The 24580-nt window shown below is 42.7% G+C and overlaps 1 protein-coding gene and 1 long non-coding RNA gene across 4 annotated transcripts in view; one reads left to right on the top strand and one right to left on the bottom strand.

Annotated features, from left to right (window-relative positions):
- LOC147015711 (G protein-coupled receptor kinase 5-like) overlaps nucleotides 1-17952 on the top strand; it is a 243326-nt gene extending 225374 nt beyond the window's left edge. Inside the window, exon 16 of the mRNA XM_085848149.1 lies at nucleotides 13148-17952. Within this exon, the coding sequence (XP_085704275.1) occupies nucleotides 13148-13156 (9 nt within the window). The 3' untranslated portion in view covers nucleotides 13157-17952. The remainder of the gene's footprint in view (nucleotides 1-13147) is intronic.
- Nucleotides 1-24580, bottom strand: part of LOC147015710 (uncharacterized) — a 173893-nt gene that overhangs the window by 137529 nt on the left and 11784 nt on the right. For all 3 annotated transcript variants that reach the window (XR_015049805.1, XR_015049804.1, XR_015049806.1), the window contains one exon: nucleotides 8598-8785. This is a non-coding gene — a long non-coding RNA (uncharacterized LOC147015710). The remainder of the gene's footprint in view (nucleotides 1-8597; nucleotides 8786-24580) is intronic.

Below are 24580 nucleotides of genomic sequence, written 5' to 3'. Positions count from 1 at the left end.
AAGAAGGGCTGAGCCAAAGGCTACTCATTTTGCTAAAATTTACTTCATCTGAATAAGGATGAACAACGGCATGAATATATCATTGAAGTCCTGCACAAACACGCAGATATCATCCGCATGTATATGATACTGTATGTAAACACCTTGATAGATCATTCAAGGTGAAAAAAACCAAACCCGGTTAATCTAGACTCTAGAGCACAAGGAAACCAGCAGTTGTTTGACAGAGAGGAGAAAAGAAACAAAGGAGTGTACTGTTGACATTCAATATAAATGAAAAAGGTGTTCAGGCTTGTCACCAAATGGACACTCATCTACAAAGAGATTTGAAAACTGGTGATTGGTGAAGCAAATGATTGGAAGGGAGAATCCAATGTACTATCCTCCAATGGAGGTGGTCATGTCATGGCAGTACAGGAGATTATAAAAAAAACCTTTCCAATTAAGAAAATAAGGGTGAGAACAAGGCAAGAGGTCTCTCCTTGTCAAATTCCCCTGTTAACAGAAAACGGTGTGACAAGCTCATTATTTATCTTAAGCACAATAGACATATTATTACTGCCGTAGTGATGGGCATTCTACAACCACCCTTGACCGTGTTGTGGAACGTCAACCGAGGCCCTCACATTTTTTTTTTCTTCTGTCCTCAATTTTTCACCTTTATTTGCTTTTAAATTAGTTTTCGCTGAAGCAATTAACACGAAACTTTCAAAGTTGGGGCACACCTACATATGGAGAATTTTTCTCAACAAAGTTACATGATGATTGAATGGGAAATGTGATCAGCGTTCCAAAAAGAAGAGAAAATACATTCCCATTGCTGAAGTGTTTTAATAGTCTACCATCAAACTCAGCACCTGCGCTTTTGTCTTTCCATGCCGAACTGGGTGTGATACCACACGTTTCTTTGCAAATCACTCCAAGCGCATAACATGGAAGGTTTTCAAGGGAAATCATGACCTACTGAAGACCTCGGGGGAAGACGAGTTTAAAAGGAAGAAAGCTGAGCTGGCAGAGAGGCTTGTTTGTCACATATACAATGTGCTGTAAAAGACTCCATTAATATAACAGGGCATGGTCTCTTTCCCAAACCTGGCAAGCTGGAAGCTTTATCACCAACAAGCGATGCTCTTCAGCTACGCTTGAAAATAATACATTTCCAAACAGCTGTGTTGAAGTGTGCTCACCCACCTAAACCAATGCTTCTCCAACCTACAGAAATGGTGTGGAAAACCGCGAAATAGGACTGAAGCCAGTTCTCGTGCCTCTGAATACTACCCCTTCGTCATACTTCGAAATGTTATCACGGTCATGCAAAAACAACACCGTCACATCATTTGTCGCAAATGTCGTGAATCAGGTTTCGATATACAGCTGTGTGTAGATGTAATGATAATGAACATGCAGGCTTCAATTTGGAGCAATTACAAGTCAAATTTGTTCTGGTTATGGTGAGTTACGATAAATTATACGACTTATTTTTGTTGATATATGTTGCTCATGCATAGCATTCAACAGGCAACTTTTGTATTTTTATTTTTTTGTATTCCATATCGAGGCTGGTGTAAGAGCTAATATACAGAAACATATAACAAGGCAGGATACAAGAGGGGGAAGAGAGGGAAGCACAAATAGTCGGGAACAGAGACAATCAGAGATCTGTGGAGGGGAAAGTGATGGGGTGGGATACATGGGATAAAGAAGATGGGCACTTTAGACTTTCAGGAAGGAAAACAGGGAATTTGAAGGTGGGTTTGGGGTGGATTAACAGGGGTAGAAAATATCAAGATTTTAGATGGGGGAAGATATGACAAGGTGGTGAAGAGCCGTTTTGAAAACCTGGAGAGAGGAATGGAATTGAAGAGAGTGTGGGAGTTTGTTCCAGAGGCGGGAAAAAAGAGGAATGAAAGTGAAGGTGAGCAGTGATTCTTGAATTTGGCAGGTTCACCAAAAGGGGTTCTTTTGGTGGACCATGAGTGTCCTGAGGAAATATAGGGGGACAGATCACAGGCAGAGATGAGGATGGGGGGGGGGCAAGGCCAGAGAGGAGACTGCAGAAGACAGAAAGACCACCGACCCATTTGCGGTGAGAAAGTGAGAGACCCAAAGACTCGGCTTCATCGCGGGAAATGCCAATGATCCTAAAAGCCTTGGTTTCCACAGCATGAAGTCGAGCTCGGTGTGAAGTAGGAGCACCATCCCAGAGGGGGGAGCAGTATTCTATCAGACTGCAGATTAAAGCTTTATAAGTGGTTAGATGCTCAAGTGTACCAAGGAAGGACTTTGCACGACATAGGATGCCCAGTCGGTGACTGGCTTTGGAAGCCAGCTTGGTGATGTGGCTTTCCCAGGAAAGATCGTGGCGGATGGTGAAACCCAAAACCTTGAATGAAAGGACTTCAAGGGGATTGTTGAGAAAGTATATTGGTGGGGGGGGGGGTCCACACGGTCCTTTCGAAGAGACACGGTGAGGGTGTGAGATTTGTCCGGATTGAAAGACATGTACCAAGTCTGTGTCCAGCTTGTGATTTTATCCAGGTCTGCAGGGAGTGAAGAGGCTGCTGCCTGCCGATCTAACGGATGAGAGATGTACGGCAGAGGGTGTGTTATCAGCAAGGAGATAAAGAGGATTTTCCAGAGAGTCGGAGAGATCATTTATTAAAACCAGAAAAAGAACAGGGCCAAGAACACTGCCTTGAGGAACTCCAGCCTGGACAGGAAGAGGGGATGAGAGAATTCCATTAAGGGCCACACATTGACTACGACAGGAGAGGAAGTCTGTTAATCATAAGTGGAGATTGCCTTGGATACCATAAGAAGAGTTTGGTGAGCAGTGCAGGATGCCAGACCATATCGTAAGCTCGCAACATGTCTCGGGAGATGGCTCTGATCTCATGTTTGGCATTTCGGATCTCCATCCATTATTTGAAAGCAGAAGCAGGATGTCCAGGGTTGAGTGACCTGGTATAAATCCAAATTCATGGTCGGAAATCAAGTCATTGGAGAAGAGGAATGATTTGATGTCGGAAGCGATGATTGATTCCATGACCTTACTGCGACTGGGAGCACGCCGATTGGTCTTATCTGTAGTCGCAGGGATCAGTTTTTTCATCTTCTTTTTATGCAGGGCAGTAATGTTTGCTGATTTCCAAGCAGATGGCCGATGACCTTGAGTAAATGAGAGGGTGAATAGACCAGAGAGAGGGTGAGCAAGAGCAGAGGAGCAGGTTTTTTGAACACGAGGGCTGATGCCATCTGGACCGGATGCAGATTCTGAGTTGAGGTTTGACAGCGAACTCTCCACCTTGTCAGGAGAAAAGGACACAGAGTCCAGGAACAGCTAGGTGTGACTTAGTAAGGTAGATTGAGAAAGCAATGTGTTTTGGACACAAGATAAACAAGCAAACACAGAGTTTAGGCATTCAGCCTTTTCGCATGCATTGTCAGCTGTCCAGCCATTTAAGGTAAGGGAGAGAATGGAGGGGGAACATACACCTGAAACAGACTTAACTTGACGCCACACGGATTTGGAGGAGGGAGACAGGTTTGACATTTGAGTTGAGAAAGATTTGCCTTCCATGAGGTGAAAGCAAGTCGTTTCAGGACAACATCCTCACCACAAGCTTCAGTGTACCATGGGTGGGAGGAAGGGTATGACAACTGAAGACAACATGAGATATATCTGTGCATGAGAGAGAGCAAATTTCGGAGTGAAATGCCATACTCGTCGCAAAGAGAGAGCCTGAGTGAAATTCCAGACTCGTCGGCATTGAGGTAGCTCTCTATTAGCAGCCAGAGAGAGAGCACCACTTTAATCAGAATATAATCAGATGAACCAATTGGAACAGAAGAACAACATAAATTTTCTGGGAAATTAGTCAAAATCAAATCCAGAAGAGATGAAGTACCGTTGACCAAGATCCAGGTCAGGAAGTTGACAGATTGTGTCAGTCCCAATGAGTTGCAGAAGTCCTTTGCTGAAGTGCCATGGCAGGTGAGAGAGGTACCCACACCCAGCCAACTGTCATAATGGCAATTGAAGTCACTGCATATGAAGAAGAGAGAGTTTGGATGAGAAGATAGAAGTTGGTCCATGTTTTCGGTGAGCGAGATGTAAATGGAATCGTCAGTATTTGTTGGACGGTACAACACACAAGAGGTGGGAGTGGAAGGGAAGTCATAGCCATAGCCAGGGGTATTCCTGGGGGTGCAGAGGAGTAAGGGGAATGCATGGAGAATGAGGAATAGAGTTTTTGATAAAGACAGCAACTCCGCCACCAGGACGAGGCTTAGATCGATGAAATCGGAGGAGGGAGTAAACATGGAGAAAAACTAAGGCGTCAGAGACGCCTTGAAGGAAGAGAATTTCTGTGAAGCAGATTACATCTGGTTTGTCAGTGGCAACCTGTGTCGAGAGATCAGTCAGGTTAGAGTGAAGGCCACAGATGTTTGAGGTTCACACTGTTAAGGAAGAGGAAGGGGAGGAGGCTTTGGGTGCAGGGGAGGGTAGTGTGAGGGAGGAGAGGTGGATGTAGTGAGAGTTGTTGATAGTTTGTAGAAGAGCTTGAAGATGATGATATATTATAGAAGAGCGAGGGGAGAGGGTCAAATGGAGAGGAGGACAAAGGGCTCAGTGGTGAAGGGATAAGTAGCAGTGGAGAGTAATAAGAGGGGGAAAAGGGAAGTGGGAGATTGGAGAAGGTGGAGGTATGAGCTGAAAGAGAGAGGGTGGGGGAAGGAGGCAGCTTTGTGGATGTGAAAGGAGGCAGCTTTGAGAAGGGGGAGTGAGGCACAAGATTTGACAGGGAAGGGGGAGAGTTGAGGGAGAAGGGTGAGTGGGAAGAATTGAGGGAGAAAGGTGTGAGGACAGCTTTTGAGAAAGGTGAGGGGAAAGAGAAGTTTGCTTTGAAAAGAGAGGAGGCAGTTGATTTGTGAGGGAGGGGTGAGAAGGAAGCTTTGAGGGAGAAGGGAGACTATGAGAGCAGGCACGGCCGTGTGGGAGGAGGGAGAGGGGAGGGATGAGACCGAGTAGAGGTATGGAGATGGGAGCAGGTGTGGGGAGGAACAAAAATTGAGGGATTGGGGAGAGGGGAAGATTTGAGGGAGATTCCACTTTAAGAAGGTGGAGTGTTGGGGGGGAGGCAACGGGGGATTTGAAGGTGAGGAGAGAGATTTAAAGGGGAGGGGCAAGAGGGACATTTGGGGGAGAAGGGAGAAAGGTGTGGGGGAGCTTTTGAGAAGGGTGAGGGGAAAGCTTGTGGAGTGGCGGGAGAGAGTGAAATTTGCTTTGAAGAGGAGAGGAGGAAACTGAATTAGGCGGAAGCTTTGAGAGGGAGGGAGATGAGAGCAGGTGTGGTCATGGGGAGGGGAGGATGAGACTGGGTAGTGGTATGGTAAAGGTTGAAGCAGGCAAAGGGAGGAACAAGATATGAGGGGTGGGAAGAGGGGGAGATGTGATGAGAGGAAAGAGAGAGCGTGTTCGAGATATTGAACAGTGTGCTGAATGAGAGTGAGAGACATTTGAAAACGAAACAGCTTGGGATATCAGAGAGGGAACTGTTAGTAAGACAGAGGACAGTGGAGAGATGCTAGGATGGGGAGCAAGATGCAAGGAGTAAGAAGGGGTATAACATGGAGGAGTTAGGAGGAGGTAGATTTTAGGAGGTGGGATTAATTTGCACTGAAGTGGGAAAAAAAAGAATGATTAATAAAGGAAGATGAACAAGTATTGCAAAATGTGTTTTTTTTATTTGCAGGTCAGAAATTTGTTTCAATAAATTGGAAGGTTTATGTCGTGCAGAAGAATTGACAGAGTGGAGAAAGGAAGCGTTGTAGCAGATGGAATTTTTAGACACGAGATGAAAGAAAGGTCGAATTGAACACAAAATTTTGAAGAAGAACAACAACCGGGCAGAGAGGGGAAGTTGAAACATTGAAAGAGACCCTTCTTTTATTTTACTTTATTTTTTTGGAATATTAGGGAAGAGGGGGGAAGAGTCAAGGAAAAGTTTGAAGAAAAGGTTGTGAAGGTGTGTGGTGAAAACCTTCATGATCAGAGTGGGATTGGCAGGGCAGAAAAGGACAAAACCTGTTTTGTTTTGTTTTGAAACAAAACCAAACTAGGAACACACAGTAAACAAAATAGTCAAAACGCGACAAACAATGACCGGAAGCTTATCTTTGAGAAAGTCGGCAGAGAACCATCCATTGCCTCAAAAACCGGAACCAGAAGAATTAAATTAACTTCATCATTTACATTTTTGTTTTATTTACATTGCTCTGTTCATGTATACGTTTTGGTTCAAAACAAAACTAGAATTAATTAATGAAAAACATGACGTCTGTATCACGAGCAAGTCTACGACGAAATTGAGAATAGCTCTTAAACCCAAAATTGTGTCGTCCTGTCAATTAGTCAGTCCTTCCTTCCGTGCGTCCATCAATATTTTTCCTTTTCAACACAATGACTTGTTCTGACCCCGTTTTTTTTTGTTCAAAACAACAATGACAATGCAGAAACAGGTGTTTTCATCAAATAATGTAGTATATTTTAACTTGTACTAAACAAAACAACACATTTTATACTGATAACCTTATTCATGAAAAAAACAGGCTCATTTGCCCAATATAAGCGTTTTAACACAATGCCTTGTTCTGACCTCTTTCTTTTGTTCTAAATCACAATTCAAATGAAGAAATGTGTGTTGCTCATCACATTAGTGTGTATATTAGCTTATCCTAACGAAAACAACACATTTTAAACTCGGAACATTATTCTTTCAAAAAGTCTTATTTGCCCAATAGAAACGTTTTTCACACAATCACTTGTTCTGACCCTGTTTTTGGTTCTGAATCACAATTGCAGTGCAGAAATGCGTGTTTCTCATCATCACATTAGTGTGTATTTCAGCTTGAACTAAGCGAAACACACTTTACACTGGGGGCCTTATTCATGCAAAAACACAGTTGTATTTGCCCAATTTTAACACAACGACTTATTCTGACCCCATTTTTTTGTTCTCGTTCACAATTTCAATGTGGAAAAAAAAGAAAGAAAATGCACACTATTTCTTGAAAAATACATGTTTCTGCGTTAGAATAGTGATTTGGAACAAAAAAACGGGTTCAGCACAAGTGACTTATTAAAAATGCTAATAAAAAATAGCACAAGTTCCACATAACAGTTTCAAAAAAATAGCACAAGTTCCACATAACAGTTTCAAAAAAATAGCACAAACGGTTGAAGTACACATTCAGCCGTTTTTGTGTGAATTAGGTTTCTTGTGTAAAATATTTTGTTTTCCTTTGAGCAAGCTAAAATACACACTATTTGATGAAAAACGAGTTTCTGAATTTGAATAGTGATACAGAATACAAAACGTGATCAGAACAAGCTAATGTGTTGTATATTTTCAACTAGCAAATTCAACTGTTTTTGCATGAATTAGTTTTCTTGTGTGAAATATTTCGTTTTACTTCGAACAAGCAATAATACACACTATTTGATGAAAACCATGCGTTTCTGCAGTGAAAGAGTGATACAGAACAAAAAACAGGGTCATAACAACCGAATGTTTTGTGAAAAAAAGCTTATTTTAGGCAAATCAATGTTTTGCATGAATTCGTTTTCTTGTGTAAAATATTTGCTTTTGCCAAAACAAGCTAAAATACACACTGTTTCATGAAAAACACAACTTTTTGCATTGGAATCGTGCTGTCCAACAAAATTGGTGTCAACAAGTTAATGTGTTGTTAAAAACACTTACTTTGGGCAAATCAGGTCGTTTTTGTGCGAACTTGGTTTCTTGTACAAGTGTTTTTCAGTGAAATATTTTGCTTCATTTAAAACAAGCAAAAATACACTATTTCTTGAAAAAACAAGCATGCATTTCTGTATTAGAATAGTAATTTAGAAGAAAACACAGGGTCAGAACAACTTATTGTGTTGTTAAAAACTGTTCTGTGAGGCAAAATTGACCCTTTTTGCATGAATAAGTTTTCTTGTTTAAAATGTTTGTTTTTTTGCTTACATCAAGCGAAAATACACAATATTTGATGAAAAAAAAACACATTTCTGCATTGTAAAAGTGATACAAAACAAAAAACAGGGTCAGAAAAATCTAATGGTTGCTAAAAACGCTTGCATTAGGCAAATTCAACCGTTTTGTGTGAATTCGGTTTCTTGTGTAGACCATTTAGTTTTGCTTAAAACAAACTAAAATATACACCATTTGATTAAAAACATGTTTCTGCATTAGAATAGTGATTTAGAACAGCCTAGTATATTGTTTAAAACGCTTGTATTAGGAAAATCTATCTGTTTTTGAATGAATTAGGTTTCTCTTGTGAAATATTTTGTTTTTCCTTAGAACAAGCTAAAATACACACTATTTGTTGAAAACATGCGTTCCTGCTTTAGAAATTGTGTTCACATGATTCTGTAGACTGTAAAATGATGTATCGACATCATGGTGCTGATGAATGGTGACTCGGTGTTGGGTGTAATCAGGATATACCTGATTCTGTTGCCTGAATGTGCAAGTATGATTGAGTTGTTTTGATTCGTATCCATGACAGGAGTATGGGTTTGTACTCACAATATATCCCGTGTTGACCTGCTGGAGTCTTAAGGTGGAGTGGCTTCAACACCCACAGCGCATTGCCGACCTGGTCCTCAGACAATGGCACGCTCGTAAGAGGGGAAAACGTGCAGGTGTATCGATACGATTTCGTACACGTTATCTTTGCCCTCTGCTCCCTGCTGTGTTTCTGTCCAATGTTCGTTCTGTGAATAAAGAAATCGACCAATTATTTGATTTGGTGCAAACGAAACGAGATTTTAAGGGTTGCTCCGTGTACTACAGTATTTCACTGAAACATGGCTTTACCCTTCCATCCTCAATTCTGCCGTTCTTCTGCCTGGCTACACACTCTATAGAGCCGATCATTTATTTAATTGTGTTGGTAAATCCAAGGCAGGTTGAGTGTGTTTTTTGATAAACCAAAAGTGGTGCAATGATTCCAGTGTTTTATCCACGCTTTGCACACCTCACATTAAAACACGAACTATCAAGCGCGGACCGTATTACATGCCTCGATAGTTCTCGCTTGTATTGGTGGCTGTGTACATTCCTCCACAGGCACATACTCCGACTGCTATCCAGGTGCTTGCTGATCATGCAATTTCAATTGAGAACTCTTTCCCTGATTGTCATGTTCTCGTTCTCCGAGACTTTAATCACACTACATTGGAATCGGAGCTCCCAAAGTATAAACAAGTGAAATGTTCGATCAGAGAGGGTAAAATGCTGGACTTGTGCTCTTGTAGGTTCAGCGATGCTTATCATGCTGTTTCCTGTGCCCTGCTTGGCTCTTCTGATCACTCCATGATATACCCGACACCATCTTACCAGCAGAAACTTAAAACTGCTAAACCACAGATTTGCATTGTTACACAATGAGACCAGGATTCCATTAAACAATTACAAGGTTGTTTGATTGTACTGATTGGGCCTCTTTCGTTGGTGCCTGTGTTGACTTGCATGAGTACACTGATATAGTCATGTCGTATGTTCGTTTTTGCAAAGACTTCTGCATCCCACTAAGAATATCAAATCATGGACAAATGACAAACCATAGTTTAAAAGTGGTCTTTTGGCAAAGCTGAAAGTAAAGAAAGCAACACAAAAGAGCGGTGATCGAGTTCTGTACAAGAAAGCTAACTACGATGTGCAGATGGAGATTCACAGGGAAAATCAGAGTAAAGACAGAAGCTGGAGAACCAGTTCTTAACCAATAATGTTCCAGCTATTTGGCAAGGTTTACGGAATATTTCTCTTTCCAAGGAGAAGAATCGTGTCACAAATATTGAAGACCCCAAGCTTCCCACCAAGATGAAGGAGTTCTTCAGCTGCTTTAATTGCCAGAATGCTGCACCTGTTACAGTTTCTTTCCTGGTTGCTGATTCACTGCTTCCTCAGCCTTTTACTGTGGAGGAGGCTGAAGTGAGGCATCTTTTCAGGAAACAGAATATCAGAAAAGCAGCGGGTCCTGATGGTGTTTCTACTGCAAATCTTAAGCATTGTTCACCAAAGCTCTCTTCTGTTTTTGATTGTATTTTCAACAGTTCTTTGCAACAGTCTATTGTGCCTTTTTATTTTAAATCTTCCATTATTATCCCTCTTTTAAAGAAATTGAAGATGACAACGCTCAACGATTATTGACCCGTGGCTCTCACCTCAGTGGTGATGAAGGTGTTTGAGCATTTGGTTCTCAAGCACCTTAAGCCTATCACCACCTGGAGGCTTGATCCTCTTCAATTTGCCTATCGGGAAAATTGTTCGGTTGATGATGCTGCTGCTTTTGTTCTTCAGCATCTTGAATTTTCAAATTGTTACGCTCGTATTCTTTTTATTGATTTTAGTTCTGCTTTTCATACAATTGTCCCTCAGAAACTTTTTTTTTATATATCTATAAAATCCAGTCCCTTGGCCTTCCTCCCTCAATTTGCTACTGGATTTGGGATTTTCTCCTTAACCGATTTCAAACAGTAAAATTTAACAATGAGTTGTCCAAGACTCTTGCTTTGAATACTTGTGCCTCACAAGGGTGCGTACTGTCACCTCTTCTCTATTCCCTTCTCACCAATGATTGCGTGTCTCATCATGAGTCAATGCAGCTCGTGAAGTTTACCAATGACAAGACCATGAGGGTATTAGCGTGAATTCTGATGAGTCAGAATACCTTCAGCAAGTTAATGGGTTTGTCATGGTGCAAACACAACAACCTCGAGCTGAATACTGCAAAGACTAACGAGATGGTTGTTGACTTTCATAGGAGGAAAAGTTCAGTTGACCCCTTTACCATCGATGGTGTAGTTATTGAAATTGTTGACTGCTTTAAACTTCGAGGTACAACCATAAAAGCCCTGTCACACCTTGACGATGTAGCCAGCATATGCCTGACGTATGCAAAATTTGGCTAAAACGCTGGCACACATCGAATACGTTATGGGTAAGTTTGTATACGTTAAGAGCACGCTGGAATACGTCGTAGTACGCCAAGGAGTTAGACAAATTTTCCATGCTTGAAATTTTTCGACGTATGCCAGCGTATGACTCACATGTTCCGCATAATGCTGGCCATAAGTTGTAGGCACGTTACTTGTAAGTTACTCATAAGTCGAAACACATCGAGGTAATGTTTAGCGTAACCGATGAGTAACGTGTCGTAGGCACGTTACGCGATCGTTGACACACGTCGACATGCGTTACTTGTACATTACTCATAAGTCGAAACACGTCAAGGTAATGGTTAGCGTCAGTGTTCCAGACTCCCTGTTTTTTTTTTTCTTTTCTTCGGTACGACGGTGATGTTAACACTTCGATTTCTAGTGCGGTTATAATATAATATAATTAATAGGCTGCCGCTCAACGATTTAAATCATAACCACACTAGAAATCAAATTGTCAACATCACCATCACACCGAAGAAAAGAAAAAAAAACCCAGGGAGACTGGAACACTGACGCTAACCATTACATTGACGTGTTCGACTTATGAGTAACGTACAAGTAACGTATGTCGACGTGTGTCAACGATCGCGTAGTGTGTCAACAACTTATGCCAGCGTATGCGGAATGTGTGTCATACGTCGAGAAATTTTCAACATGCTGAAAATTTCTCGACATATGCCAGCATACTACGATGTATGCCAGCGTGCTATTAACGTATACAAAACTTACCCATAACGTATTCGACGTGTGCCAGCTTGGTTCGGCAAATTTTTCATACGTTGGCATATGCTGGCTAAAACGTCAAGGTGTGACAGCGGCTTCACACTTCGATGTCTAGTGAGATTATGATTTGAATCGTCGAGCCGCAGCCTATGAATAGCCTACGCCACATGATCATTGGCAATACGCTGCCGCGCTATGCATAAGTTAGACTATCGTTGGGCATAGGTTGTGAATGCCGACAACACGCTCAGCATTCGTTGGTATAAGTTATCTATATATGATTAAAACGTTCTGTGTACGTTACTAATACGTTATGCATACGTCCAACACGTTATTATACGCCCAAAAGTTTAAAAAAACACCAATAGTTCAGCGTACGCCAGCGTTTTACATACATTTTGAGACCTTGCCATACGCTGGCTAAAACGTCAGTGTGACAGCGGCTTTACCAGTAATTTAAAGTGGGATCACAACAACAGACATTATTGTTAGGAAAGCTCAGCAATGCCGCTACTTCTTGCTGCAGTGAAAGAAATTTGGCCTTCGCAGGGAGATTCTCATCCAGTTTTATCGGGCCACCATGGAAAGTGTTTTGAATTTTTCTCTGTGTGCGTGGTATGGCAGCTACATGCAGCAACAGAAGCTTCAGCTCAAGAGGGTTGTGCGCACTGCTGGTAGGATCGTTAGATGTGTGCTGCCTGGGGTGTTTCATATTGCAACATTTTTGCGCTAGTCAAGTTGGCTACCCATCATAGCTTTCCAATTTGGATAAAAACGCCACTCACCGATTTTTCTCCCAAATTTTCCTCCCAAAAATGGCCACCGGCAGCCATTTTTTCAAAAATGGCGGCATTTTTTCACGTTTTGACACAGAAATCGACTCCTATACCTGCTAAAATACGTTAATGTTACTTGATATGTGTATGTTTGTAGATTATTATGATTGCTATGTCTGCTAGCAGTCAGGGACTAGACATTAGGCATCCAATATGGCAGGAAAATCCAAAATGGCATCCAAGATGGCTGCTTTTTGGCCACTGGAAAGTTGTTCCCTCCGAAGTGGGTTCTAATATGTCGAGTTATAGGTTTTTGGGTGTGCTTAATTCATTTTTTTTGCTCTAAAATGCAGTATATCTGTCACAGAGATATCTACGTGGGTCTAGCTATCGTTATTGAGAGTAGTCCTTCCAAGAGGACAGCATGAAATGATAACAAAATGAAGACATTTTGCCTCTGTGTGTTGCTATATGTGTAAATGTGTATTGTGTATACATAAACATGATTTGGTATTTAGTACTCTGGTTTAACATGTGATCTATTGCAGGAAATAACAAAATCAGAACACCGTCCCTGGCTACAATGTTTCAATGCTTGCTTAATAATCACATGAAAATTTCTGTGTATTTTCAGATAATTTGAAACGATAATGGATCAACAAACGGATGCAAAACGGAGCCGTGGTCGTCCAAAGGGGTCGCGGAGCAAGAGCGAACCACCTTTACATAAATTACAACAACCCCGCAGGACCAGTTCGAGGGCACCAACAAATCTACGTAATCAACCAGAGTCAAGAAATCTACGCTCAAATCCAATCAATGCCGATACAGAGGACGATAACGAGACTGCAAACGAGCATACAATCCGGCATACTCCGAGAACATACGACTGCAGTTACTACCTTGTCCACAAACCTCTCGATAAGTTTTCTAATGCGAAACTTCCAAAAACGGAAGCGGTAATCAAACGACTCCTGTCATTCAATCATCGAGACCTTAAGACTGGTATTAAACAGATTGCGTCGGAGATCCGGGAAGTTTGTCGGCACCATTTTGGTATAGGTGTTATATTTGGCAAGTTTTCTAAAAATCAGAAAGGAACTGAACAAGAAAGATTCAAAATCATCATATCAACGGCTAAGATTGAGAAAAAAGTTCGTGATCTTTATGATGAATTCAAAGAAGTTGAAAGGTTGAGTAAGAGGGAGGACAGGAAACAGACCAAGAACTTTTTAGATCGTCAGGCTGAATTCAAATTGAGATTAGGCGAACCCTTCAATATAACTAAGAATAATGTCCGAGAAATCTTTCGCCAATCTGGGATAACGGAGTGGGAATCGGATTATTCTTATCTGCAACAGCAACTGGAAAGAGATCAGAGAGGCTCACTTGTTGGCTTAGATAAACTGCAGGAAAGTCGAGATAATAGACGGCAAAGTACAAAGGCAGGAGATGTCCGTAGCAGTTGTGAAAATATAGAGGAAGCTGGCCGAATAAATAAGAGTGGAGTTATCCGGTGATAGCAACAGTGAAAGCGGAAGTGAACTTGAATGGGTTTCTCCTGCAAGAGAGAAAAAGAGACGTGTAGACGTGTAGACGTGATGGGGAATGTGTCCATCACTAGCGATAGACTGGCCCTCAGTGCTAGTAAATGTGCAGCCTTTGCTGCATCTTGTATGAACGCAGTGGAAGTTCCTGTATCCCAGACAAACATTTCTGTTACAACTGCATGGCGAAGAGCCAGAACGGAACGACTAGAAAAAGCTCAAAGCATCAAGGATAATTTCAACGCTCCAGAATTTATGATTGCACATTGGGACGGCAAAATCGTTAAAGTGCGAGAAGGTAAATCGTCTGAACGATGCTGCGTATACATCTCGGGAACACTTCCAGATGGTATGGTAGTTCAAAAGCTCTTAGGAGTACCAGAAATACCTGATGGAACGGGATCATCCCAGGAGTTCGCCGTATCGAACTTGCTCACCGAGTGGAATTTGACATCTAACATTATAGGTGTCGTTTTTGATACGACTGCTTCGAACACAGGGCAGTGGAGGGGTGCCTGTGCCCTTATATAAACTTTCCTGGAGAAACTGGTGCTGTGGTTAGCATGCCGTCACCACATGGCAGAGCTACATGTCAAGCATGTAGTCCAGACGGTCACGGGTGATACGAAGGAACCGGGTGTCAAGTTGTTTAAAAGACTCAAATCAAGCTGGCACGATCTCAAGCCTAATATTGACTATCAAAATCTGAACAAGTTTGACTGGACTAGTTGCGTAGATTGGTTGAGAGAAGAAGCCGAAGAAGTTTTACTCTGGGCACTAGAACGTCATAAAGATAAAACCTTCCCGAGGGATGACTATCGCGAGTTACTAGAATTGCTGATTACTTGGCTTGGGGGATACGTTCCTCAGTTCCAGTTTCATATTCCCAGCGCTGACCACCACGCCAGGTGGCTATCCAAGGCTATATAGTACCTGAAGCTAGCTTTACTGATAGACCACTTTGAGATGGACTCTGCTGAAAAGCAGTGAGTTTACTTGATATCGGAATATGTCGGTGTTTTTTTACGCTAAATACTTTTTCCAAACACCACTGAGCGCCAAAGCACCAGCCAATGACCTCGCGTTTCTCCAAAAGATGGTACGTTACAAGGATATTCGACCGCTCATGGCTGAAGCGACTTTCCAGTCTATCCATCGATACCTATGGTATTTGACACCACAATTGGTAATTTTCGCTCTTGCCGATTCCAACGTGCCCACAGATGAGCGAGAAACGATGGCAAAACTGTTGCATCAGACACCTAGACTACCTCATGATCAACTCAGCTCAGGAAAGCCAAAATTTCCGGGCCATGGATGAGAATGAGAGTAGTGACCTGTGTCTCAGCAGTTTCATAGATGACGACTCGTGGCGGTTATTCAATCTTCTTGAACTATATGATGTACTATATGTACAATGGATGTGTGAGCCTGCAAAAGCACATGGCCAGAAAGTAATGGTTACCAAAAATTTGCAAACTATGTGCACAATGTTCACGTAGTTAACGACCTTGCAGAGCGTGGAATGAAGTTGATTTCGGATTTTATAGACAAAACGAGGGATAAACAGCAAAGGCAAACTTTGCTTCAAGTGGTTGAGTGGCACAGGCAGAACTAGAGGGGGAGCACTCGGTAGAGTGCAAAACCTCCGCTGCCAATACTGCTGGGTCACTTAATTGAACCTGATATCCTATTCATTGTAGGTCAAAACGGATCAGACTCTACTCAACCACGATTGAATAAACTAAACGAGATTGACGCGCATGTAGAAATGCCCAAAAAATAAAAGAATTTTTTTGAAAAAAAAGTTGCAAAATTTCTGGGTATTTTTTCTCTAACAAATTTTTTTTGGGGGGGGGGGTTGGAAATCATTTAAAACATGTAGAAATGTAAAAAAAATTCAAATATTTTTCAAATAAAATCGAAATTTTTTTGAAAAAAAAAAAAAAAAATTTCTCTAACAAAAATTTTTTTTTTTTTTGGTTGGAAATCACTCAAAACATGTAGAAATGCAAAAACAAAAATTCAAATATATTTTTCAAAATGGCCGCCATAGCAGCCATATTGGACTTTGGACCAAGTCCAAAATCTAATGGCATGATCCTTGGCCCATACCAAATCCCCCACCAAGTTTCGTCGAAATCCGTCCAGGAGTTTTTCCGTAATACTGTTCACAAACAAACAAACAGACAAACAGAAAGGGGTGAAAACAGTAACCTCTGTCCATCTTCGATGGTGGAGGTTAATTATTCTGGATACACGATATCCACTCTTCAGAAAATGTAGATAACTATATGAAGCGAAGTGTGAACATTGATGTTTTTGAACTCTGGAAATTTTAATTTGAAATGTTGCTACAGCCATGTATGCCATGCCATGGCCAATATTATTCATTACCAAGGCTGGTAGGCACACATACATGAATTCATATTAGAACATTCATTATGGCATTAGTATACTAGTAATACGTGAATATACTGTACATGTTAAATAAATAAATGTTTGACCTTCGAATATTTAATTGTTATTTTCTGATATCAATGAGGGTGAGAATATTCAAAATTCTTCTTCGGAATTGAAAGAACTACTTCTTAACGGGAGAGCATGACCCCCGCAGACGTCTCTGTGACAGATATACTGCATTTTGGAGCATAAAAACGAATTCAGCACACCCAAAAACCTATAACTCGACATATTAGAACCCACATCGGAGGGAACAACTTTCCAGTGGCCAAAAATCGGCCATCTTGGACGCCATTTTGGATTTTTCCGCCATATTGGATGCCTCATGTCTAGTCCCCGACTGCTAGCAGACATAGCAATCATAATGATCTACAAACATACACATATCAAGTAACATTAACGTATTTTAGCAGGTATAGGAGTCGATTTGTGTCAAAACGCGAAAAAAGGCCGCCATTTTGGAAAAAATGGCAGCCGGCGGCCATTTTTGGGAGGAAAATTCTAAAAATCGGCGAGTGGGGTTTTTATCCATATTGGAAAGCTACGACAGGTAGCCAACTTGACTAGCGCAAAAAATTGCAATATGAAACACCCTAGTGCTGCCTTCTTCGCGGAGGATAGTCTCTGATGCCTCACATCTAGCTAATGTCCTGTTTCAGCTTTTGCCATCTGGAAGGTGATACAGGTCACTTAGGTGTCAGATAAATCGCTTGAGGAATAGTTTTTTTTTTCCCCTCAAGCAGTTATTTCCCTATCCAACTCCATTACCACATAAATAGTGAACTTGTTTCTGCTGACATTTTATTTATTTATTTTGTGGGGGGAGAGGAGCGTGAACATGAGGGATTGTATCATTCTAATTTTGTCAATTTTTGACATTTAGTTGTGATTGTGATGTTGTGTATTGAGTGAGTTTTGTTGTTGGTGTAGCTTGAGTTTATTTTGAATTCAGTTTGACCTTTCTGAGGTGTATGATTTATTGCCATTGTATGTGTGACCAACACCAAGACAGTCCTTGTGTTAAAATTACACTTGGTAAAATAAAATTATTATTCAAATTGTGTGTGTGTGTTCGTGTGTGTGTGTGTGTGTGTGTGTGTGTGTGTGTGTGTGTGTGTGTGTGTGTGTGTGTGTGTGTGTGTGTGTGTGTGTGTGTGTGTGTGTGTGTGTGTGTGTGTGTGTGTGTGTGTGTGTGTGTGTGTGTGCGTGCGCGCGCTCCGATGGGTAAGGCATAGGTTAAGCTTAGTCTGCAACTTGTACATTTCCTTTCCTTTTTGTAAATGTACATCTTGATTACTCTTTTCATTGCATTTCCTCTTTTCCTGCCCCGGTTGCATCTTTGACGTCATTAAAGCCCTTGAGTTCTCTTCCATCCTTCCCATACCCCTCTTCACTTATTGTGAATAAATTATTGTTGTTATATTTCCAATCTGCTGTGGTTGTCCTTTCTTCCATTTGTCCAGCAATGTCTGCATATAGATTAGCCCGGATGTTATTTTTCCCTAACTAATTGGCCCTCACATTAGTTCTGCATTGTGCTCGTGGAAAGCTCGGCCGCATTAATCACGATCCAATCAAGCCAACAGCAGCACATTTGCCGAGTGCACTATTCCCGGGTAAGGAGATCATGTGTTCTAAGGTAAACAGTTGTTAGACAGAGGACCCTGTGAATAACTTCACCTCAAGGTGGGTTAGGCGCGGTGGGCTATGAATGCCAATCGAGCGACCACGAGTCCGTGTCCATCCATCCAACACCCGTTTCACTGGAGATCCCATGCCCACCACTACTGGGGAACACATGCTTGACAAATGTGCTACTTATCCTATCTAGTGATCTTGAATGCGGTTGAGCTGTACCACAAACAGACGCCATGCTCCAAACCGAACCGTCGGGAATCTCAATCTCCCAAGCTATCTCCGTGCGGACAGTGCTAGACCAATGGTGGAAAAGACAGACATGGACAGATCGGAAATGGATTAAACAAGAACAGGTTTATTTTAGTCCGGCAGATATGGGAATGGATTGTGCCTTTGATGATACAAGCATGAGCTTTGGCACACTGTTAGAGCATTCCCGAAGGAAGATATTTAGCTATAGGGCCATCGCAGAATTGTCCTGTAGCCAAAATGGCGGCCATTTTGGATTGTTATTTTACCAGTAGCTCAGGTTCTAGACTACCTAGGTCCTAGGATATTGATTCTGGTGGCTAATCGTACATTATCAAGGATGAGGAATGCAGTGTTACTATTTACAACATGCTATAACTACTCTAACAACTACCTAACTACATATATCTCGCTTTCAGGGAAATAAATAATAGTAAAATTATAAATGCATTTAATATTGGTGGAGTTATACATGTACATTGTACATGTTTTGAAACTGTGACATATTCATGAGAGTACAATGCAGTCTTCGCAATGTTTCCTTTATAATATTTGGTAGTTTATTTATATGAGCACACAGTTCATGAGATTATGCTGTATCTTGCAAATCAATAGTGCATGTCCCATTGTTGTTTGACATGTTAGTGGTGAGGGCATGTTTCTGACAGTCCTTCCATTATTAACCAGGTAAGGCCTTCCATGGTAATATTACAGGTTTTCAATGAAATGTAATGTTAGTTTCTAGAACACAGTCCACCACAGTGGCAAAGGGCAGTGCACTGAAGTGCTGCCTTGACACATTTGCACTGTCCTCTGCACCCCTTTTTGCATCCACAACGTACGAGTTGTTGACAGGCCTGGGTCGCTTCTGGCAGTGTGGTCCAGTGAACTTCCCATCCACCTGTGTCCTTCTTCTTCCACCCCCAGTCACCTGGGATGGGAGTTCTGGGACTGCAACCATCATCTGTCCCCAGCAGTGACCAGCTTGGTCGGCAGCCCTCTTTGTGTGCTGAATCAGTGCTGCTTGTGTTGGAGGGAATCCTTCAATGTCTCGACCTTTCTCGGTGAACAGCTGATTGCGTGCCCGACTGACTGATTCCAGGCTGCTAGTGCGGTCATTGAGCAATACCACAAATCGCTCCAGACTCCATCCAGTTGTCTATGGTGTCTGGGGTGGCAGCCAAGGCACAGAAGGCTCTAGTGACGTCATCAAAGGCTAGATGATCAAAGCTCTGGCTATATGAACTGCATCATTGTCAGCATCATGCTCACATGCTTTCCCTAATGCAGCACCAACATCCTCATTGCACACGAGCACCACATCACGACCTTGCTTGTGAGCGTCCATGTCTGGGAAGTAACCCAGTATTCTGTTCTTGAGTTTAGTGGAGTGTACACGCCCTGTCACGTGTGTCCCCAGTTGTTCCAGCCTGGCACTGCACAGATTCACCAAGTCTGTTAGCTTGAACACTGGTGCAACCATATTGTCCATGCGCACTTCCTCAATATAGGCGACAAGTCCAGCGAATGCAATTCCATGGTTAACAGTTCTGGACATTGGACTTCCGGTTCTGGGTTTGGAGCGTTGGCAGGTCTCCTTCAGGGCTCTCTGCTGTCGATCTCAAAGTTAAGTTTCCGGTCGTTATCTGTCCCGTTTTAACTGTATGTTACTGTGTGTTCATAGTTTGGTTTTGTTTCAAAAATCGTGCTATTTTGTGAGTTTTCGTCGAACTTGTCTTACCGAGTGCTTGAGGCCTACCCATCGTCTCCCTCGGTGAACGATCGTGTTTATTTGTATTTCCTCCCCATTACCTTCAATTTCTATCTGCCCCACTTTCCCAACGTCCCCCATCCCTCCCAACTAAACACTATTTCTTGTCTTAAATTAAAAAAAAAAAACTTAAAAAAATACCTTTCTCCTTGCACACTCACATGTCTCGATTCTTCTTCTTCCTCCTACCGGCACACCATCTTTATTCTACTGAGCTGACCCTCTCTCGCCATTACCTTCACGATTTCTTCCGACCCACAACCTTCCATTCCCAAATCTTACCTGTTCTTCAAAAAATAATAATCTTCCTTGTATCCTTTCGATCTCTAAACATCCTGAAACCACGTGTCTCTCTCTCTCTCTCTACTCTTCCTGGTACTTTTCATCGACCCAGCAGCTTCACACTGTGTTTACCGTCCAAATTCACCACACACTTCCACGATTTTACTTCAACCTTCCCTTTTCCAAATGTTACGCAATCCTTATTTAAAATAAATAATTTCACTTTTGAGGATACACCCCCCAGAGCTAAGTGCTTCTCCTGTGACCACGTGATCTGTTTTGACCCCCTGCATTTATCGATCCAATTTCATCATTCACTTCACAATTTTTTCAACAACACTTCCATGACCTAATCTGATGAAAACTCTCTCAAACAATAATAACTCGCCGAAACCCCGTCACAGACGGATTCCGTTCATTGAACCACCCTCACCAGCTCATCCACACTCGAGGGACATGGACTGGACAGAGCGTGCTTGCCCCCGCCTACTCATCCCCTGCCCCTGCCCCATTCCCCCCCCACCTCCCACCTTGTTTGCTTACCCCCGCCCAAAAATTTAATTACCCTGGCCCCGCCCGCGCCTCTTCACTCGTGCACACACACACACTGGTCTCTTGATTCCCCGCCCCACTTGCGCCGGGGCCCCCGCCCCCTGTCCACCCCCTCATACTCAACCCCGTCTCATTCACCCCAGCCACCGCCCACTCATCCCCCGCCCCATTTCCCCCCGTCTCCCGCTTTCAATTTACTTACCCCCGCCCAAAAATTTGCTTACCTTTCCCCCCGCCTCTTCACTCCCTGCCCCCGTCTCTTCATCCCCCACCCCTGCCTCTTCACTCCTCGCCTCCGTCTCAACGAAAAGTGTTTATTCTGCTTCAGAGTTGAAAGTTGACTATTGCCACTATGTGCGATGCACTCTTACAGGTACGAAGTTTCTTTCAGTCCAGGTCACAGTACTGAGAAAAGCATGACGCGACTTTAGGAGGAGCACAAAATTTGTCCTTCAGTATTAATAGATAATAATAATAATAATAAAAACGATCTCTAATAATGCTTCATCTTCCTCTTTCACACATGTAGTACTCTTAACTGTATCATAATGCACTACTCTTCTACTATTTAAACAGACTGCTCTCAATTTGACCTTTCCTTCATACCTTGCCGAAAAAAATCAAACTGTTACAGCGTTTCTTCTCTCCATTCTCTGAATTCGCCTTTATTGCATCCCTCAAGAAAAGAGTTTAATCGCATCTCTGAGCTAAAACTTTAAAAAAAACCCAGTTTGCTATGAATGTTCACTTTCCATCAACCATTCTTTTTTCCAATTGCAGTGCCAACTCACCCCTCTCACCCCTCACTCTCAAAGCAACCATTACACTCTACTCCCTCCAAGCCTCCATCTCACCTCTCTCAAAAACTCCCCCTCACCTTTCTTCCACCATTCACCCCCCTCACTCATCCTTCTCAAAGTCGCCCCTCTCATCCACAAAGCTAACTCCTTCCACTGCCCTCTCACCTCCATCTCTTCACTCCACCTCCTCAAATCCTCAACTGCCTTCTTCCTCCTCTCTTGTGCTCCCCTCTCCCCCAGCACCACAGAGCCTTTTCTCCTCCTCATCCGGCACCCTCCCATAACTATTCTGCAATCCCCCACACTCTTTCAACAACACTCCTTACGTCCCCCCCTCGTCCCTTGTCCACTATGTCTCTCCAAAGGGACCGTTTAGAACTCCCCCCCATCCCCATCCACTATCTCAACAATCCTCTGGAAGAAGTCCTTTCTTTCAAGCTTCTGGGTCTAACTATCTGCCATGACCTTTCCTGGGAAAGCCACATTTCCAACCTGGCCTCCAAAGCCAGTCGCCAACTGGGAATCCTCTGTCGTGCAAAGTCATTTCTCGGCCCACCTGAGCCCCTGACCACTTACAAATCTTTCGTCTGCAGCCTGATGGAGTACTGCTCTCCCCTCTGGGCTGGTGCTCCTGCCTCCCACCTTTCTCGGCTTCACGCTGGGGAAACCAAGGCATTTCGGATCATTGGCATCTCCCGCAATGAGGCTGAGTCTTTGGGCCTCTCACTCTCTCACCGCAGGCTGGTCAATGGTCTTTCTGACTTCCACCCTGTCCTCTCCAGCCTCGCACCCCCCCCCCATGCTCTCTCTGCGATTTGTCCCCACCACATTTTCTCAAGGTCTGCCAATAACCCTCTTCTGGTAAAACTACCAAAATCACGAATCACTGCTCACCTTCACTCTTTCATTCCTCTTTTTTCCTGCCTTTGGAATAAACTCCCTCACTCTATTCAATCCCATTCTTCCCTCCAGGCCTTCAAAACTGCTGTTCACCACCACCTCTTATCATCCCCCATCCAAACCCTTGGTCTTTTCTACCCCCGATAATCCACCCAAGCCCACCTCCTTCAAATTCCCTGCTTTCCTTCCTGAAAGTCCCTGTAATGTCAATCTTGTATACCCCGTGTTCCCCGCCCCATCCCTCTCCCTTCCACAGATCTCCTCATGTCTCTGTTCCCCACTGTTTTCTCCTTCCCACTCCCACCCTCTTGTCTCATGCCCCCCTTGCTGTGCGTTGTGTGTTCGCTCTCACACGAGCCTCGACAAGATATCCAAAAAAAACAAAAAAAAAAACTGTGTCTGTATTACATTATTGTGCCTTTGTGTCCCTCGCTTTATTGTACAGAGAGGAAAGACACTGAGCATGGTACTTAGCCTCTTCGGCAATGAGATCTCCAACACTGAGTTTGGATGGGAGGTATTTGTCCTGTAGTTTGAGGGCACACTGCCTCACACGAATGTCAAGTTCGAATGTTGATGCATTACACAAAGCATCTTTTGCTGCAGATTTGCCACAGAAGAAGCATGTCTCTGTTGAATGAGTTTCACGTTCAATGCTCTGACGGGTGAACTTGTGGGTTTCTGGGTCATCATCGTGGTGTGTTTTCCTCTTTTCAGCCCTCTGAAGTTTTGTTTTGTTATACTGCAGTCTGCAAGAGTCATGCCATTTGGCTTTGTGAACCCGGAATGCTGCCTTGATACCCTGACCCTCATCCAGTTGTGACAGTTTTAGTGTCCTTGGCAGGCAACTGATCTTGTCGAATGCTACAAGATGCTGAGCTATGGTCCTGTATCCTGCCCCATCTGTGTCTTCCTGACACAGAACACATTTGTTCCAGTCTGTGGTGGGGCACTGTTTACCTGATGAGCTAAGCTCATTAGGGTCCACTACCTTGTATAGTTTGGCCATTGTCCCTATACCATGCTACTTTAGAACAGTATCTACTAGTTATAATATGAGAACAGTATGTACTAGTTATACCACCACCACGCTACCATAAGCTGAAATCTCCAGGAAAATATGTTGGCTGCCACCAGAGTCACAATCCGGGTCAACTGAAAGCATCCAGATATACATGCAGATTCGCGTTGTTACTAGATCTACACAAGTACACAAAAGCTGCACTAACAACATAGATTATCATTGTGACGTTTTTATGACGTTCTGTGTGAAGATGCAGCAAAATATATGAATACACATAAACATAATTATGAGGTCAGCACACAACTCATGGGCTGATTCTGAAATTCCGGAAAATGTGCATAACTCCGCTAATATGTGATGGTTTTACTATTATTTAATTCCCTGAATGCTAGATATATGTATTTTGGTAGTTGCTAGCATGTTATAAATAGTACCACTGCATTCCTCAACCTTGAAAATGTACGATTAGCCACCAAAATCAATATCCGAGGTAATCTAGAACCTGAGAAACTGGTAAAATAACCGGTGGCCGCCATTTTGGCCACAGGACAATTCTGTGATGGCCCGAGAGCTAAATATCTTCTTCAGGGCAGGAAATAAGTGTGCCAAAGCTCATGCTTGTATCATCAAAGGCACAATTCCCCCAAATATTTCACTTATCGCCGGACTATTTACACAAGTGGGTCATTCTCATATAATTGACAGAATCAGGAGGTGGTAACATGACAAAATTCTTTGAACAAGATTAAAATTTTCAGGTCTGAATGTGGCAAATGGGATGCAGTTTCAGGTGCAGTTGATGAAAGCAGTGCTGAATTATCTCTCATTCAGCCAATTTTTC

This window comes from Eptatretus burgeri, chromosome 12, assembly GCF_056783735.1.
Source record: "Eptatretus burgeri isolate ZD-2024b chromosome 12, Ebu_testis_v1, whole genome shotgun sequence".
Lineage (NCBI taxonomy): Eukaryota > Metazoa > Chordata > Myxini > Myxiniformes > Myxinidae > Eptatretus > Eptatretus burgeri.
Note: the sequence above shows the minus strand (reverse complement) of the source record. Positions and strands in the feature narration are given on the sequence as shown.